This window comes from Lycorma delicatula, chromosome 2 (genome assembly GCF_047948215.1).
Source record: "Lycorma delicatula isolate Av1 chromosome 2, ASM4794821v1, whole genome shotgun sequence".
Classification (NCBI taxonomy): Eukaryota; Metazoa; Arthropoda; class Insecta; order Hemiptera; family Fulgoridae; genus Lycorma; species Lycorma delicatula.
Window position 1 is genome coordinate 90,232,335 of NC_134456.1, and position 20,667 is coordinate 90,253,001.

The 20,667-nt window shown below is 28.0% G+C and overlaps 1 protein-coding gene across 1 annotated transcript in view; it reads right to left on the reverse strand.

The window, feature by feature from the left end:
* The window catches only part of Cul3 (cullin 3), a 128,509-nt gene extending 110,520 nt beyond the window's left edge, over positions 1-17,989 (reverse strand). Inside the window, exon 1 of the mRNA XM_075355749.1 lies at positions 17,648-17,989. Within this exon, the coding sequence (XP_075211864.1) occupies positions 17,648-17,707 (60 nt within the window). The 5' untranslated portion in view covers positions 17,708-17,989. The remainder of the gene's footprint in view (positions 1-17,647) is intronic.
* Between the last annotated feature and the right edge of the window lie 2,678 nt (positions 17,990-20,667).

Sequence of the window (20,667 nt, forward strand, 5' to 3'; positions counted from 1 at the left end):
CTAATGCAGGTGCTATGGAAAATTATGCTTGATCAATTTTCAAGAATCACACTCATTTCACCTAGACATGCGCTGTCAAACAAGTCAATTGAAGGCAGTCTGGCAAAATTAATGGATGGCAGTTGTTGACAGAAAGCTGCATTATATTTAATTTAATGTATTGTCTTGGAAGTGATTAGAGTGGTCATGAAGAAGTTGTCTGCATTTGAAACACACTATGTTAACATATGGATTTCTCAAGAATCTAGTGATGTTCATTATTTCCCATAAGTACATGCCAAATAAATACATGTAACAATATACTTAACTGTGTGTGCACCGAGTCATAGATCTACCACAGACTTAGCATTATTTTGGATGATGATGTGGCCAAAATTGATGAACTTATCAAACTCTTCATATAAGTGACAAGTTTTGAATTTTTCATTTTCACTTTTCAAATTTTGCGGGGTAAACTTTACAGCAACTTCTAGCATATTGGTGTCTAATAAGTAATTTACTCATTTTTTAATTAATTTATTTTTCTGAGATGAATTTTCACATTCATACATCTTTCTCATGAATGGATATCACTTTACAACAATTATATTTTTTACTGCAGTGCAGTACATGCACTAAACTATATAAGGTTCAAGACAAAAGTATAATGTATGAAGATGCTTGAATGTATCTGTTTCATAGTCTTACACATTTAAAGGCTTATTTTGTGTTCCTATATTTTGAAAAATTCTTTAGTAATTTATAAACCTTGAAGCTTTACCTCAAAATTCTGTGAAAGAATTTGAAGGCAGGGCAACATTCTACCGATTGTTTCCTTGGACAATAGCCTGTTTGGTTATTTGCTTTTAAAAAGAATAATTTCTTGAGTCCCAATAAAGGTTTCACCTAGATAAAAAAAATTTTAAGCTGCTGCACTGCTGATAAAAGTCAACCAAAACTCTTATAAAGTATGAAGAATAAGGTCCTACACTTCAAGTAGATCTATAAAATGAATAACTATAATGGAATACCACAAGAAACTAATACAAGGGGCCAATTCAATCTTGTTATAATAACACTCAGTTCACCGGTAATTTCAATCTTTTAAAGCTTTTTAGAAAGTTCTCACTTGGAATTAGATTCAATAAATATAATAACAGTCTCAATGAGGTTAAATGATGAATACATACTGGTCAATTTAAATTGTGTTTCACATGACCACTCTTTTGTGAAAGAATCATACTGTCATACCAGATAAAAAAAGTGACTGTATTATTCTGAATAAATGAAAAAAAGAGTAAGACCAATACTGTTAAGTTAGCAGAAATTATGGAAAAAGTAAGTTTAAAAAACCATGATAAATTTTAATGAATGCAAAATATATTAAGTAATATTCAACTAATTTGAAAGTCGTAAGAGTCTTAAAGAGCAAAAGTCAACATTAAGTAATTTTTATTACCTTTGCTACTAAGATTGTAGCTAATATACCATGTGATTTCATTCGATGCTTTTATGTTTTTGTAATAAGAGCTTCACTGTTCAGCTCTCCATTTCAGTAAGTTTTGGCTTATACTATGTCTGAAAACCTGGATAAAAAAATGTTAATCTGCCTAAAATGATATCAAAAGGAGAAAAAATATCAAATTGAAAACTGTGTCAATAACTCCACAGAAAATAATTATTAGTACAATTCATTTTGTTTTGTAACAAACAGAATTAAACATTAAGTTATCTCTATGCTGAAAAAAATCACATTTCAGATCTTACTTGGGTCTATAGAGAAATGCTTGCTTGGAATAAAAAAATGTCCATAGTAGAATATGGTAAATAATGTACATACACGATTTATTAAAAAAAAAGAAGAAAACAAGTACAAATGTTTAAAAGTACACTTCAAGTTTTTACCCCAACATACAAGTGAAATGCCAGTCTAATATTTTTTTAGTCATTTAACACCTATGTAACACTAAAATTGACAAAGTACACTTATTTTTTTTCTGACCGAACGCTATTCTCACAGAAAATGGATGTTAAGACATATTTATGAATTATCATCAATCTCATTTGATTTATTCAATCTCCATCGATTCTATGAATCCATTCCATCTTCACAACATAAGATCTATTATTTCAGGTTGTAAAAATTAGGCTAAGCAAATGCTAAATAACCTACCACCACCCAAACAGAGAGAGACATTGATATGACGGTATTTCTAGCTTAAAACAGTCTGGTGGTGAAACACATTGTGATGAAATACAACTCCTGAAATAATTTTTTTCTCACAGTTACTATCAAAAACAAAATTCTGTAAACTGCTTAATACATCAGAAAAACACAAACTACAGTAACAGAAACCTATAAACCCAAAATCCTTCCAAAATTGAATATGGGAAGATTTGTTCATAGCCTTTTAATTTAAGTTAGATTTAAATGATATTCATGAGAATTTGACTCATTAATTTTGCGTGACATTGAATAATAAAAAGAAAAGGTTAAATCCAACTAAAATAAATTAATCCAGCAATGAGTCTTTTAAATTATCATTTTTGTGGTCAGTTAAGAGACTGACCACAAAATATGTAAAGGTACTGCATTAACAGCCCTTTTTATTTTTCTAAGTATACCAGGCTTAATTTTTTATATAACCTATTCATTACACATCAATAATTTTTTGACATTTATTTATATGTGTGTGTGTGTGTGTGTGTGTGTGTGTGTATATATATATATATATATATATATATATATATATACAAAGTGTGTGTGGGGGGAGGGGTTGTGCATGAGCATGTTTGTGTATATATGTGTGCATAAATTATATGTAAAATAAATAAAATAACAGATTAAGTTACAAAGTTACTGAGTACAACAGCACTTATAAAAACCAATTCTATTTTTTTAGTGTATGTGCTAGTCCTTTTATTTTACATTTCCTAAATTTTTGCAATAACAGGTTATAGATACAATTACTACTTTGTATACTCAAACATCAGCTTTAAGCATGATATAAAAGAAAACTATATAATGTGGCCTAAATAAAATCAATACTTCTGATAAAAATATTCTTCAAATAGTGTTTTTCCAGTTTTATATAACAAATGACATACTACACTCTTTTCATTTCTATTTTTTGGCAAAGCCAACCCCCACAGTGTTTTTTTTCTTTTTGGTACAAAATCACAAATTACTTTGACTAATATATTGTGTTTATACAGTCAATTTATGGTTTTCTTTGAGTTTGTAAACTTCTCAATACAATTTCATTCTCTACCCCATCTAGTTTTTTTCAGTTTATCATAAAACTTTCTTATCAGTGACTTCAATTTGTCTACCCGTTTCTAGATGAGTTTTAACTGCACAAGTCAATATTGGTAAAAAAATAGTTTCAGTCTTGTTTTCATCTCTTTATCAAAATACTTGTTGTTCTATACCACATCCTTCACACACCCCACGCTATTCTGTTAACTTTCATAACTTGTCCAAAATTTTTGACTAAATAATCCAAATTATTTGGATAAGCAAGTACTTCAATCTATTGACTGATTACTCAACAATTTTCCTGCCTAAATCATTAATTTACACTCTCGGTTCCTTAGCAACTATTGTAACTTCAGTTTTTATCAATTCCCGTTATTTCTGTTTAGCCTCTGGAACCAATGTAAGGTATTACTTCGGAGAATGAATGAGAATGATATATATAAATGTGAATGAAGTGTAGTCTTGTACAGTCTCAGGTTCACCATTTTGGTTAGGTTAATTAAAACCCCACCACCAAATTACATATCAACGATCCATATAATCCTTTACTAGGATTTGAACCTTAGAACTCTCAACTTTGAAATTGGCTGATTTGTGATGACGAGTTAACCACTGACCAGCCCTGTGGGTTTAACCCACCGGGTTGGTCTAGTGGTTAACGCGTCTTCCCAAATCAGCTGATTTGGAAGTCGAGAGTTACAGCGTCCATGTCCTAGTAAAGCCAGATATTTTTACATGGATTTGAATACTAGATCGTGGATACCGGTGTTCTTTGGTGGTTGGGTTTCAATTAATCACATATCTCAGGAATGGTCGTAACTGAGACTAACACTTCATTTACACTCATACATATCATCCTCATCCATCCTCTGAAGAATTATCTAAACGGTAATTACCGGAGGCTAAACAGGAAAAAGAAAGAAAGAAAAGAAAGCCCTGTGGGCTTAGTTTTTATCAACTGAAATTGACATATGACACCTGCATACATTGTTGAATCCAAAAATTATACACAAGAGCCTTCATTTTCTTTACATTATTATGCAGCACTTTTTTCTTTTAAATTCCTTTAGTTATTCTGTACACTTTATAATATTTACAGATATTAAGTTACAATAATGATAAGATTTTTATTTTATGTAATGCTAATCACGCAATATAAATGATTTACAAACTATCAATTTCTTTTTAAACAATAGGAAATTATGTCATCATACGGCAAGGAAGAATTAAAAAAACTGGTCAAGGATCAATATACGTACCAATTGAGAATTTTTGTACAACAGCTGCAAAATTATTTTTATAACAATGTGTAAATAATCCTTCTTATTTAACCTCAAACAGGGTTTCTGATGTTCTGTAAATAAAATGATTATTGGTTTCATAAATTTCCAAAAACTCCTTGGAACCACTGTGTCCATAATTTACAAGAATTTTAAGAATTTCATTTAGAAAGATACATTAAAATTTACAAAGAATGCTTTTTAATAAATCTGGTTTTAATAAAATGTATAATTCTCCCAAACCAGTGAAAAACACATTCCCTTTAAATCAAATAGTCTTAAAGTACACAATATAACGTCATATTGTGCCACTTAATTATTTTAGAATAGCAACATCATATTTCATTGTTAAAATAATGGAAATAATTGGAATAAAATTAACCTAATGTAAAGGTTAATTTACATTGTTAAAGTATAACAGTTGTAATAAAACATACCTATTGATAAATGTTATTAAATTATTGAGAAAAAACAATTGTAAAAAAAAATTTTAAATTTAAAATTGTTTTTTATAAGTTCTACTTGTTTTTATGAGTTCTACTTTATAAGATACATTAATGAAATTTAAACATAGGTCTGGAAGTTAAAATTAAATATGGCTTCAAATCCATTATTGAATATAAATGTATAATAATCCTTAAGAAATTATACTGGCAATAACAATCACATTGAAATTGAAGAAACACAAAAAATAAACTCTGGATAAAAGCGTTACAGAAATAATAGAATTCGGAATGATGTGTATTAAAAACCATCTATAAATACCACAATTCATGTTATAGCCAGACATTCTCAGTCATTAAAGTAAAAAAAAAAAATATATATATCGTGGCCATAAAGAACACGATAATAAACGATAATAAAGGAAAACTGAATAAAAAATTATAATATTTTTAACAAATTTACAAAGAGAATGGGCATAAAAGAGTTAAGTATTTATGAATAATATTAGATACTTATGTACAAAGTTAAGCTGCATATTTTACACACTAGTTTTGAACTTATAATCAAATTGAAACCAAGTACCATATTAACAAAGCTGTTAGAATATTGTAAACATGCAATAAATATATCTACATTAAATGGCAAATTATAACAAACAGTAAAATGTTTAACACAGTTTTACAAGAACTCATTTCATTTGATCAATCTGATTTCACAATTTATTTGTTGCTATCTACTCATAACGTAAATTAATTTACATAACAATTTACTATTAACTGAGCATGTTTACTTAAATCCATTGTATGCCACTATTGTAAAACCACTTAATCTTGTGTTAAGATTTTTAGGAATATTATTCAAAAATTAAAAATTTGAATTTACCGTTCAATGGGCAAACACAGTCATTGTATTTCACAAAAAAAAGAATTTTTTCTGCCATAAGTATAAAAGCAGGAATGAATTGAAGCTGTACTAGCGCAAAAGAATACTACAGTGGTACGTACTGTAACACACGGTTTTAGTACAAAAATAAACATTCTTAATTTGAGAATTCACACACTCCATTTCCAATGGCACTTTGTTTCATTAATGGTTAAAGCCAAGCCATAAATCACAGAAAGCAATTAAATTATTTAATTAAAACTTATGGAATTAATAAAATATTTTAAAGAAAAAACAAGTGACTATGACCACTATTAAGGCCTAAGTATCAAATAACTATTACAATAAAACAATTCTGCTAAAAAATGAAATTAAACAAAATAAATATAAATAAATATAATAATAAAAGTGCAAATAAAATAATTAAAGCCTGTAATGAAAAAAGTATTAATACTTTGCAATATAAATCATAAAACTTGAAAAAGAAACATTTAAATGAAAATTTATATGAACAATAGAAAAATGAATTTAACTATTTTGATTAATTATACACTGACAAAACAAGACTGATTTTTAAACTGAAGAAAATTAACTTTTCAAACCTTTAAAAACATATAGATTGGTTTATCTTTTAACATACTAAATCAGTATTAAGTAATAAACACACAATCAAAAGTCATAAAAATAATTTATATTCGACAGATACTGAATGGTTGTTACAATAATAATAAAATAAACATTTATAAATTAAAAAATAAAATGAATTTAATTTCATGAATAATCCTACAGAATTACATAAGGTTTTCTTGGTTAAGTTGGCAACAATATAACAAACTGTATTAGATATTAAAAACTACCCATACTGTTCTGATTAATATGGCTAGAAATGAACAAATCTTAATGCGTGTGGCAGTCCTGTGTATGACATTAAAATTTATTTACACCACCAAACAGCATATGCGACTAACACAATTTTGTTTTTTTATTACAAATTTAAAACATTAAATACATTAAAACATATTTGTATAAAATATGTTTCAATCAAATAAATTATTTTAGATCAAATTATGTTTTTATCAATTTATGTTCTTTTGGCCTGAATGCATAATTAATATCTATTTATTGCTTTATTGTGATCATGAAAAATTTCGGTTTTCAGATTTCAACAAGAATATCCATTCTGTCCATTCATTAATCCATTTGGACTAGATTTGGCATGACATAAGTATGTATCTCACACAACTCGCTAAGTCGTAAGTTGAAATTTTGGATTTAGGACTGTTGTTATATTAAGTTGTGCACCTCCCCTTTTGATTGCAATCAACTGAACCAAAAGTGTTCAAAAAAAAGCAAAACCCCAAAAATTTGGATTTTTGACTTTTTCTTAACTGCAGTAATAAACACTCACTGACAGCTTTTCAATGATATAAGTGGTAATTGTTTTCATAGGTTCCATAGTTATAGCCAAATGAAATTTTAATTAATGAAATATTTGGATCTTATAAGGAGCAGGCACATCAGTTCGAATCAGACTTCATCTCTTTTTTTTTTAATTTAAATATATTGATTTATTAATAATAATTATTAACTTCCAATTGTAAAAAAAAATTTACAATAAATAATAATTCAATAATAAAAAAATTTAAAAAATATGAAAAAATAGTTAATAATGAAATAAAATTTTGTGCTTTTCAAAAAAAAATATATATGCAATTTAATAAGTGTACAAGGCAGTCATGTGGTATCCACATCAGATTTTTTTTAATACTGGTATATAATTACCCAAAAGTACTATATGAAGAAACTAACTTATAAACTAATTCAACTGTTTCTCAGTAGATCCAATTATAAAGTAATCTGATGGTACAGTCAAAAGCATTCCCAAATTAAATGAAGTAAATGTACTAAAACTTATTTTAATATTTTGTTTTTGATACTATTCATTATTATTACTGATTTTATTAATCATAAAACACACATCATCTAATAATCTAATATTCATTAAAAAAATGAGAAATGGCAATTTATAGCAGGTAAAGTAGTATGTCATTTTAATAATAATTATATGGTAATAATATTATTAACAATTATAATAATATAAGGTAATAGGTCATCATCATACTGTAGTATACCCATAATGCAGATCTCAGCGTACATCCCTTTAAGTTCAGTAAAACCAGGAAGCAATGGATCTTCATGTGAAATTTTAATAATTATTGACAACCATTATTGATGTTATAGTTAAATTAATCCTAAATTAAATGATGAAAAATGTACTAAAATTTATTTTAACATTTTGTTTTTTGTACCATTACTTTATTATTATTATTACTGATTTTATTAACAATAAAATTACAGTATATGCTATGTAAAACAATTGCAGCAGTATCACAACTATCTAACTAATGACTGAAAAAGCAGATACAGAATCTATTTTTCAAACATGAAAGTTTGCAAGACTTGCATTCTAGAGAAAGGCTATTGATTGTATCAAGTCATCAGTTAATTTCTTTTACGAACTTTAACATTTTTATTTAAAAAAAAAATGCCTTTTTTGAATACTTTATAAACATTTATCTAAGCAATGCAACAAGACTGGTTGGTTGTATATAATCATGTACAATACTATATTGTGAACACTGTCTGAATTGTGATGTTTAGAGTTTATTTATTTATAGTAGAATTTTTATTATAATCAGAACTCATCATTCGGTATTAATTTAAGTAAGGAAATGATGAGTTTCATATAATAACACTGCAGATGCTACTTTAGCTAAGTGATGTAATAGCATCACTCTAATTGATATTATTATTATTATTATTAGTATATCAATTCCCATTTTTTTTAAATTGTTATTATTTTAATATTTGTTATTATGAATTGTCATTCATAAAGTTGTTTTATACTTTTACATATCACAAACTAACTTAACATTTTATTTTAATATTGGGTTTACTATGTAAATCTGTTATTAGAAAATACATTAATTTTTCAATACAAATACAAATTGTTTAAATATAACAAAGTTCAATTATTGATGATTTAAAAAAAAAAATTGCCTGTTGAAAGTTTTTGCCTAAGTACAAAGGATGCATAATGAAGTGCTTGGTCATGTAAAAATAGATACAGATGGCGGTGGAGGATTTTTGAAGATATTTGTTTCCTTTACAAACTGAAGTGGAAGAATAATAGTGCAAGTGAAGAGTACAGATGTACAGATACATACACCAAAACAGAAACCACAAAAAAAATACAGATGCCACTGTTGCGAATAAAGTTAAGTATTCAGAAATTTAAAAGCTACTATCATTGATTTGCCAGTCATGAGAATGCGTCCAGATACGTTCAAGCTATGGTCGTTATTGAAGATTACTGAATTGCCAAGATTCACAGTCTCCGCAGACTTGAAATTAGCTAATTTGTCAGTAGTGATTATGTTTCATTCAACTTTTTTCAGAAACTTTTTTCCTTGCACATGGTGCACAGCACATTAAGAATGAATTACACAACGCTGCTCCACTGCAGATGCTTTCAAGCTGTTTGAAACAATACGAGGCATGGAAAGTAGCAGAGTAACAAAGAAGACACAAAATTATATGAAAACTGCATCAATCAACCAATTCTTGCTCGAACTAGGAAGACTTAACCCACCCCCCAAAAATGCATTTGATGCTTGGCATTATAAATACTCTTTTTAAGCACTATGCTTCTGAAGTTCAAAGAAAAAGGTTTGAATTGGGCAAATGTGTAAAATGTTCACAGCAAATCAACTACAGAGAACCATCTTTTGCTAGATGGGATGTGAACGCATATAAAACTCTTGATTTCAAAGAAGTTGATTTCTTATGAGTGAATTGCAGCAACCCAGAGCAGAATGTCTGCCATTTGTCAACTTTTTGAGGATTTCCAAAAAGTTGTCAATTCCTGTTTTTCTGCTGTTCTAAGACCAGATTATATGAATAATATCAATAATTTTTGCAAAAGTTATTTGAAATTAAAAATGAACATTACCAATGCCAAAGGTTCACAGTGCTGATTTTGCTCCAGAACTAATATGAGACTTAAACAGCCCAGAATATAATCAGTGCATTCAGATTTCAAGCAGACTTGGAATAAGGGAAAATTTAGAACATCTCATTCTGAATATAAAAATAAGTTACTACAACCTGTATCTAAATAAATATAATAATCTTTAATAATTGTAAATATTATTTTCAATCGAACTGAATATTTTTATACTATTGTACAAATGCAAAATAAATGTATTCTCAATCAGTTAATGTATTTATAATGCAAACTAATTAGAGTTTCTTAATATAACCTAATACTAACATATACACTAAAATATTTAAAACAAGAAATACCTAGTTGTTCCTAACTGTTGTTCAAACAGTGTTCTCTCCTTATCAATAACTTACTCAAATTGAATATGCATGTAATAATTAATAATTTACGCATAAACAACTCTGTGTATATTCACGAATGCAAAACAAAAAAATTTTATAAAATTTTTAACAGGCTATTTTATTTATATAACAATTACCATCAATAACTGAATTCTGTTATGTTTTAAACAATTAGTATTTGTATTAATTTTATTGAAAAATTAATGTATTTTTGAATAATATAATAAACCAGCTATTAAAATAATGTAACAGCTTATATTATAGGATATAATTGAAATGAAAAATATTTGCATAATTCACGTTAAAAAACTTTAAAACAATTTTTTCTTAAATTACCAAGAGGCGAATATTTTTTTTTTAATTACTTCTTAAGGGTTAAACTATTATATCCAACAAAAAAATCAGGGGTCTTATGTCAGATGAATTAAAAAGTGGTTCAAGCCCACTATGTCAAATAAATTTTAAAAGTTTTAGTACTAATTAATCCTTAATAAGTTATTTTTAAATCAGTTCAATATTATTAACATGTTATAACAATAAACAATATTTTTCCCTTCACTCTTAAAACCTACAACTGCAACCAGTCTTCTCATGAGCATCCCTTCACATGACTGTTAATATGGATGACTCAACCTTGCTTTTATATAAATTTGAAATAAGAGCAGATGTGGAGGAGATTGTTAAAAAAAGTGGGAAGTCTTAATATAACAGGATTTACATCAGATTAGAAATAGTGTGTATATCTCAATTAAGGAAAATGAGGATCTAAAAAAAAAAGGAATTAGAAAATACCAAGCAGTAAAATAATCTTATACTTTATGGAATTTCTGAGATATCAGGAGATACTCTTAAGAGTTTACAAGGATATAAGGGATTTAAGCAAAATGTATCAAAAATTTATTTAATTATGCCAAATGGTTAGTGTCAATGACAGATTCCAAAAAGTGGCACAAAAATTTTGTTCCTCAGGATTATCTGATATGTGATGGAAACGCAAGGATTTATTAGAAATTAAGACTTACTTAAATCAGAGCAATAGACTCTAATGTGAAGAAATGGACATATTTAAATAAAACTAATCAATGGCATATTTAAATGATATGAGGGAAGTATTGCCTCCTATAAAAACAATATTTCTCATTCATTTTGAGCTTGGTTTAAGGAAAAGAATAGGGGTGATGTGTCTAGAAAGAGGGTTGTTAACTCCAACGCCTGATTTTTTTGTTCCTGAATCAATTCCTCATCAACTAAATCAAAAAACTGTTGAGAAAACTGACAATCTGCAAGTTGGGTTTTGAAATTTTTTTCATATAATATTCTACTGTTAAAAGAAAAATTATATAATTTAGAATTTTTTAATCTTTTGGAAAAATTACTTTTTTTTATCTGAATTTATGTTGGGGGATATTTCTAATAAATTTGCAAAATAATTTATGAATTATAGCTTTAAATTTATTTCTACTGTTAAGATGAATCAATCTGCAATGAGTATTTTTGGATTACGGGGAGTAAGAAAAATAACTATAGTTTAAGATTATGTAAAATATGAAATTATACAGTTACTAAAATGATTGTCAATACACAAATCAAAATTATTTTGACTGTCAGTTTATGTAAATTACATTAACTGGGAAGCTGATTTTGAGAAACTGTGCGATTTCATCACTTAGTCTGTGATAAGAAGTTGACATTATTTGATGATTTAAATGGAAGATTGAGAGATTGAACAGAATGCATCCAAACAATATCTAATTATTGTTGAATGTTAGTTAAGGAAATTCTTTGCAAGCTTCTAGAAATTCTAAGGATATGAAAGTAAGTGCAAATGACAATAAATAAGTGATTTTTTATTTTATTGATTTTTTTTTAAGATTTTAATTTCATCATTCTTAACAGTCACACAAATGATCAATACAAAAAGTATACTTTCATCAAAAACAAGGTTGTATCAGTGACTGAATATTGTAATTGATAAACAAGTCTTTCATCTTTTGTATATTCTTTTCATGTTGGCATGCTGAATTTTGCAAACACCTTTTATATTTAAAGAATCAAATTAACAAACTGTGAAACAAAGGTTGAAGTTATACAAATTCACCCAAAATTAAAATGTTATGAGAGAAGACAACCTAAGGAATAAAACTGTAGCTTTGCTAAATGAAAGGAAGACTGATGCTCCAGAAGAAGATTCCAACACTATAGTGTCAATAATAAATACAGCTATTTGCAATCAAAATTTATTTAATTTTAATTTTTAACCAAAAGAAAAAATTACAATTTAAAAAAATTCTCAATTTGTTAATATTTGCAAATTCAGTTGCAAGGAAATTTGATAGAGAGTACTACAAGTTCCATGCGGAAGTATTCAGGTTAATAAATAATTTTACTAAAGCTAATTCTGCATTAATTAAAATGAAGTATATGGATTTGAAAAAACGTTTTACCAGATACAAAAAAAAAGATTAGAATTTACAGGGAAAACCACTTTTAACTGAAGAAAGTAAATGATTAAAGTCAAATCTGAAATTACTCGCTTCTACTACTGAGAAAACATTCATTTCTGGTGTTAATATCCAGGGCTCAGATTAAATCCAGCATTTTAAAACTTTTCTCAATCTAATGATTTCAGCCATGTAAAAATTTTTACACTGGGCCCTGTAAATGAGATAATACTGAACACTTCTTTTTAACAATGCTTGTTTTAAAACACATTCTTAAAAATGTAAAAATAATAAAGCTGAGAGAAGACAGGATGATAATAAGTTTTTTAAAAATGCTCTGAACATTACTAAGACATTGGATATTTTTAATTGGTTAATTATGAAAGTGAGATGAACCAAAAGCTCTTCCAAAGTGCTTCAAATTTGATTAATTACATATTCCATCAGAAAAGAAAGGTGATCTAAGTCTTGTTAGGAATTACGGAGGGATATCCCTTAATAATACAATCAGTAATTTATTTGTAAGCCTCACTCTTTAGATTGACAGATGAGATATACTGAAGGAATTTCAAGCTGGTTTTAGGAAAAATCGATAGCACTACAGACAATACACAATATTTAATCAACATAATTAAAATTAAACTTTGTAAAAGGTGCAACAAAGTTAATCAAGGTTAATTTTTCTGTAGATTTGACACCATTCAATAGAATAGATCAGCAATTTTTTTTTTAAATTTACAGTCAATAATAAAATTCTCTGGAATGTTGGCTGCATCAAGACGTATTCCAGCACTTCCGCAGCTGTTTAGAGCTCAAACAGCTCATTGTAGTACTCTTAAACTTTAACTGGAATTAAATAACACTGTATAAATTAAATCGCCAGGTATTTGCTTTGAAATATTTATAACACTGTTAGTTTTTACTAATGATAATGTAATGTTATAAGCGTACATTTCCGAATATGACTGTCATGTTTGAACAATACTGTCAAATATGGTAAAATGTCAAAAGACCAAAACAATGATATTTTGAAATGGTGGTGCAGATGACCCACACATCATAAGTGGGAGTGTGGGGAAGCATCACTAAGTATGCAAAATATTTAGGACAACTCAAGGCTTCACACAGGAGATGCTGTTTACGAATAATCTGCGCTTATCGCACAATTTCTAAAGAGTTGGCCGAGATCTTAGCTGACCTTTTTACCTATAGACCTGCAGATTGAGCAAAGGAAGAGACTCCGGGCATTGGGACCTCATCTCCTGCCAATAAGAGAATTTCTGCTGATATAGAACAAGTTGTTAAGAATCTGGCAAAGCAGGTGGGACAAGAGCACAAAAGGGCGGTTGACACACCACATTATTAAAAATTGGTACCAAAGGACTCATGGCTCGTTAGGTTACTCTTTAACACAGTTCCCGGCAAGCCATGGAAGCTATAGAGCTTATTTGTACAGATATTTTACAGACCTTTGTCTCACATATGCTGAGGAGGAGACCCCTCTACATGTTTATTTTAGTTGTACGATTTCGGAATGAACAAGAGGTGCTTCATTCCTCTGTCATGTTTAATCCAGAAGACAATCAGAGAATTATTATGAGGATCCCTTGAATGGAAGGCTACAGAGGACTACATTAAGAAAGTTAATGACAGATTACATGCCTCAGAGGAAGCTCGACAGAGTTTGATGCCGAAAGGTGCCAGGCTGGACAGGCCCAAGGCTGAGTGCTTAGACGCCCCCCCCCCCCCCGACCATAATGGGGCTTGTTTTCGCAGAATGAAGTCACAGGCACTCCACATACCGGCATCTGACGGCTGTGTGCTTCCCCTGTCAGAGGTAATGCTCCTAGAGCAGTTCCAGAAAGGGAGATAAATCAAGGTAGTAAACTCTCAAATATTTGAGTATCACGCTTTCAATCTATCATTTCAACAACATTTTAAGGATAAATTAAGTATTGGTAAAATAGCTATGAATCCTGAAAAATTAAATTTGCAGATTAATCTAAAATAATGAGATTCCTTTTAGTAGGTAAACAAGTTTTTTACAGTGATTATAAGTTATAAGGCACAAGTGTAGAGGTACAAGATATACAATAAGGTAATCCAATGTTACTTTATTAACAAAACATTGAATTTATCAATCAATGCTCCTGATTATAGTTTATAATTAAAAACAATGGTATTTCCTATTTTTATATAGACCTTGAAAAGCACTTAGATATTAAATGATTACCCTTACCACCTTCTAAGTATCCAAAAATCTTGTTGGAGCAAAATTATAGAACAAAAGGTGTTTTACTATGAGTAATTGGGGCTACTATTACAATGAATAATAATAAGGTATGTCATGTTATTATGATTTACTGAATAACTGTGTTTCTTGTTTTTAATACAGATAAAAGTTTTAACAAAGTAAAAAATAAAATTAAGTTGAGTTTTAAAGATCCATTAATTAATAGCCGTAGATTTTTAAATAAAGAATTGAGCTATAACAATGACTACCTCATAAGCAACGCATTTTTTTACTTAATTGCAAGGTGCTTTAAAACAGGAATTAGATGTACCTAAATAAATTTCCTTATTAGCATACTTACATATTTTTTCATTACGGAGTTTAAAAGAGGAAGAAATTATATTACATTTTATCACAGTCCAATATTGGAGAAATTTAGGAAAAGGAGGTGAAAATACTTGACACCAATAATGGCTTTTATTCTTACAAATATATCAAGATGGCATATGTACAAAGGGAGATATTTTTTTAAATTGATTTGAATTCAGTAATCAAAAGTAAAACAGACTCACCTTCAAGTGTATATAGGATTTTCTCAGTGTGTAGTTTGAAAAAGGAAGAAATAATTTGCATTTTATCCGAGTGTCATATACTGAATGAATTAAAAAAAAAAACATTTTCAGTAAGACTAAGTCCACTGCAGTTCTTAATCATTTGGACAAGATTGGAAACTAGGAGATAAATATTTTAATGAAGCATGGCAGTACAGATATGAACTGATTAAGGAGTTTTAACTTTTAATTTCATGTAATGAAATTGTAGAAAAATCATCGCAGTTTGATTTTTTTACCCTTTTTTTAAACCTTAAAATCGTTTCTTGATTTTTGCTGTTGATATCAAACCATCTTTTTTATTTTAATTAGTAATTTTTGTTTACTATTAATTTTTCTCTGTAAGGAAAGAATAATAATTGTGTTTTGTTATTAATACCAAATTTGTACAACATTTACCCTTTTCTCTTTTAATTTCTATTTTATATAGCCGACCTCTCAAAATGTCTTTAATTATGAGTATTGTTGTCTATTTTATGAATTTTTAAAAATATTATAATAAATAAAATTTTTTGGCTAAATAAACTCTTCCACTATAATTCTTTAATAATAAATAAAATGCTATTCATATAACAAACATCAAAACACAAACACAGCTTTATTCAAGCCGTAATCTTAAAAATACAACAATCTATTGTAATACTAACTTAATATAGTAATGACACAAATGCAAAATATTATCACATCATTTCAAAAAATAAACAAATAGATTAAAATTTGTATAATACAAATGTTAAAACTGTATGCTTTCTGAAGAATTACTGATGAAACTCAAGTGAATAAGCACACGGTGATTACATTATTCTGATATTCTGCTCGGATGAAATATTTTATAAGACAGATCAGTGCATTTTCACATTGTTAAGGTAAATTTATATTTAAATAAACAGTCTTTGACAGTTAAGTTTCTTCCAACACTAAATTATTTTTAAGATTCTAATCAACAGATGCTACATCAGTATAAACAAATATTAACAAAAAAAATTCAACATTTGTTAAGAATACACAAAAAAACCATTAAGTGAATGTACATATAACCTAACATTAAGTATCATTACATCCATTCACTTGGAAAAAAATAAAAACACATTAAAATCTTCAATGTTAGATGGATTTTGATATTTCAACTGAGAATTTCAAAAACTTATTTTAAGGGGTATTCATACAAATGATTAACAAATTTAACCAAAGCCAGTTTTTATGTCTTCAAAACTTTTAAGCAGTACCCAAATATGGTTAAAATTATCCTTTCAACAAAATAAACGCACAAAGAAAACATCAAAAGTCACATGCAAATATGTCTTGTATCTAGGCCTAAAAACTAACCTACCCAACAAGTAACAAAACATTTGATTGTCCAAAATTATCTGCAATTACAATTCATACAATTCTACAATTTTTTAAATTTTGTAGTTCGCATAATATAAACAGAAAATCAACTGAAAATTTAAAAACATAATAATGAACAAAAAAATTCAGCAAAATTAAAATTTTACAACATTCTAACCCTCAAACTTCAATCTTGTTTATAAAGATAAAACATCAAAATGACAAGATACTTCAAGTTGAAACAAGATAAATTTCATTGTTTAAAGGAAATAATCTGCAGCAATTCTTTCATCACAACATCCTCAACCTCAATGAAGGGTTTTATATCCTATACCTAGCCATCATAATTTACAGGCAAAAAATAAAGTTAATTCTGCTTCACACTATGTTTAATAATGAAATCTATAAATTTGGTCATTTTATGATCAACAAGATAAATTTTAAACGATAAAAAAGTGAAACTAAGAGAATTAAACAAAAAAAACAAAAGTAATCGAACTTCAGAGAGTACGGTCACTAAATGTTGTAGCTTTCAGAATAGGCTAAATTCAGCACCAGTCAACCGCTAGAAATATAGCAAGGTAATATAATATTACTGCTCAATTTCGGACAAAAATCTGATGTAAGATTATCCCATCACATTTTAATTAAAATAAAGGTTTGAAGGAGTTATTCTTCCATTTTAATCTAACTTTTGCGTCAAAGAGGCATCTAACCTACGTTACTATTTTAGTAACTACACTTAAGCCACACAAATATAGTAAAAATAGAATAAAAATTACCGGGAAAGCACGTATCCTCATCTTCCCTTCTTTTTTAGGGAGCCCGCTGTTTTTCATCATTCTGAACGTGATTTGCTCCCTAAAGCAATGTAACAATTAGCTTTCACTCGACCACCTTCACCTAGGCCTATTCAGATGATAACACCCATACATTAATTTAAAGTCTGAATTTCAGAATAAAACATTTTAAATTCACTACCTAATAAGACATATAACGTACCACATACATGACACATTAAATAAACATGACTGATCTAATACATTACAAAATTGGTTAATCTAAGCCGAATAAGCACAGAACATGATGAACGGAATGAACTGTAATTCAGTGCCATGAATCTCGAAAGCGATTCTGTCATGCTAACAAAAATGTCAAAACATATGAGAATCTACATATTAACTTTAATTTAACTTTAAAATAGTTGTAAAATATTAATAACGTTACGAATGGAATGGAATGTTCGGAATTTAAAAAAATATTTTAACGAATAAAACGTTTGCAAAGTAATTTTATGTGTTTCCTGGCTCATTTGTAAAGTATAAAAATGTAATTTTAAATTTAAATAGATTCAAATCACAACTTTTCAGAAGGTTTCTTTTTCACATTTTTTTCCAACAGGTGAAAATACTTGATACCAATAATGGCTTTTGCTGTTACAAATATATCAAGATGGCGTATGCACAAAGGGAGGTTTTTTAAATTGATTTGAATTCAATCAAAAGTAAAACAAGTTGATTCAGTGTCTCAATAAAAACTCAAAATTTACATCACGAACATTTGATGATGTAGCATTTTTTTCATATGAAACATAAAAAGAAAATTTGAAAAAATGTATCTACAAATGTTCAAAAATTTGAACAATATTTCAAATATAATTTAATTTCAAAAATTTTCTCTTTAAAAATTTGAACAAGCAATAATTTCAAAAAACTTTGAGTAATAAATCTAATCTAAATAAAGATTCAACCTTTCATTCACTTCATTATCAGAGAAATTGTAGTTGATTCTATACTATAACAAATGTAACATTCTATGTAATTTTGGTGTGCGTTTGATAACAAAGTAAATGAATTTTATTTATTTTACAGCAATAATAATAAGCTCTACCTACTCAATAGTTAAGCTCAATAATTGATTAATTCACAAATTAGTAGTTAGGATCTAATTATCAGCAATCCAGTAATGTAAAAAAACGCAGCACATTCACTAGGCAAACAAGGCATTATTATCACATGCACTACTGTCTGTGGACCCTGATTAAATCTTTTGAGGATTATCAAATGAGATGCTAAATATTGTTTGGCTGGCAATAACAACAATCAGTCACTGTTGGAAGATTTGTACTAAGATAAATAACTGTTTCTAGTAGATTACATTGCTGCATGTTTGTTAATTCATTGATAGAGAATGTTTAGAGCATCCCAACCAACAAACTGAACAAGACAGCATATTATATTTTTTATTGATTGCTTTTTTGGACCACCTTCCATTGCCATGTGGTACAACATGGTTACCCCACTTGTACAATTTTGCACACTGCTGGATAAGGTCAATAAAGTTCCACAAAATTTTTTGAGTCTCAAAAAGGTGAGGTTACTAAAATTGTGATATTTTTTATTTACCTTTGAAAACTATGAAGTAAATAAGCTTTAACTTTATTTTGCAATAAAGTAGGCATGCATTTAAACAAGTATTTTAACCAGACGAAAAGACTGTGTAAAAGTTGTGAACATATGGATATCACAATTTAACAGAAATATACAGAGAAATGTAATATAATAACAAAAATACCTTAATCAAGAATATTAATGTTAAAAAATTGATCGTTATAAAATTAATTATACTTAATTCATCATTTAAATACATTGATGTATTCATTAGATAAAAGAAATAAAGTGATCTGTTTATACGTTTATATTATCCTATAAAAATAACCATTGACCAGTATATTAAATTGATTCATCTTTAAACAAACATTTAAAAAGAAAATGTATTTTCATTGCTCATTAACTTTCTTTTTGTTTAGTTTATTTTTAAGAAAAGGCATAGTACAGCACTGTCAAAATTTTAAAGAATTAACAAAAATCTTTTACCAAATTCAGTACAAAAAGTATAATAATCTACCACTAGCTTTAACATTAACAATTTGCTCATATGACCAACTAATAAGGTTTGATTTGTTTTCTTTGTGATGAATTGCAATCATATTTTTTTCATGTAATAGAGATAGTTTTTAATAACTTCTACAAGTTACTGCACCTTATATTCAGTACTTCTTCAAGGATATAGGCAGATTTTTTTTTAGTCACCAGTCACTTGAATAATTATTTCACCATCTCTTTCTGTTTTGAGCTAATTTTTGAACATAACTTAATCATCCTACATCCTCCTACATTTGAACATCCTACATCCTCAGTTTTATGCTTTATATATTTAAATTTTTCTCTTCCTTTACTGTTTTAAGCCTTGTAAAAATTATCCATCTATCATCAAATTAACTGAATCTGGTTGACTGAATCTGAATTAACTAAACATGACCCACCAACCTAGTTCATCTCTTCAAAATTTTCACAAATTTCTTGCCTTGTCTTAAGACTGCTTCATTAACAACCTAATTTTTAATATCGCTATGTAATATTGTATTTTAAAGGCCTCTATTGTATTTTCTTTTGATTTTTTTTTTTATTATTCATGTTCAACACAACCATGAAGTTCTATGTTTCATATAAATATTTTAAAAAATTTTCTCAAATCCTTAAATTCATTTTGATATTAACAGATTAATCCACGCTCTGGAAGACCGTTAACATCAAAAAATGACAACAGTATTGAATCAGAGACCTGATACGGTACAACCGGCGATTAACTGTCAGAATGACTGCAGAACAATTGAATTTGAACCATACCACAATCCATTAAATTTTGACAAATGAATTGGACATGAAAAAATTTGTGCAAAATTTGTCCCTAAACATCTCACTGTTGAATAGAAAAACAACAAGGTGGAAGTGTGCTGTAA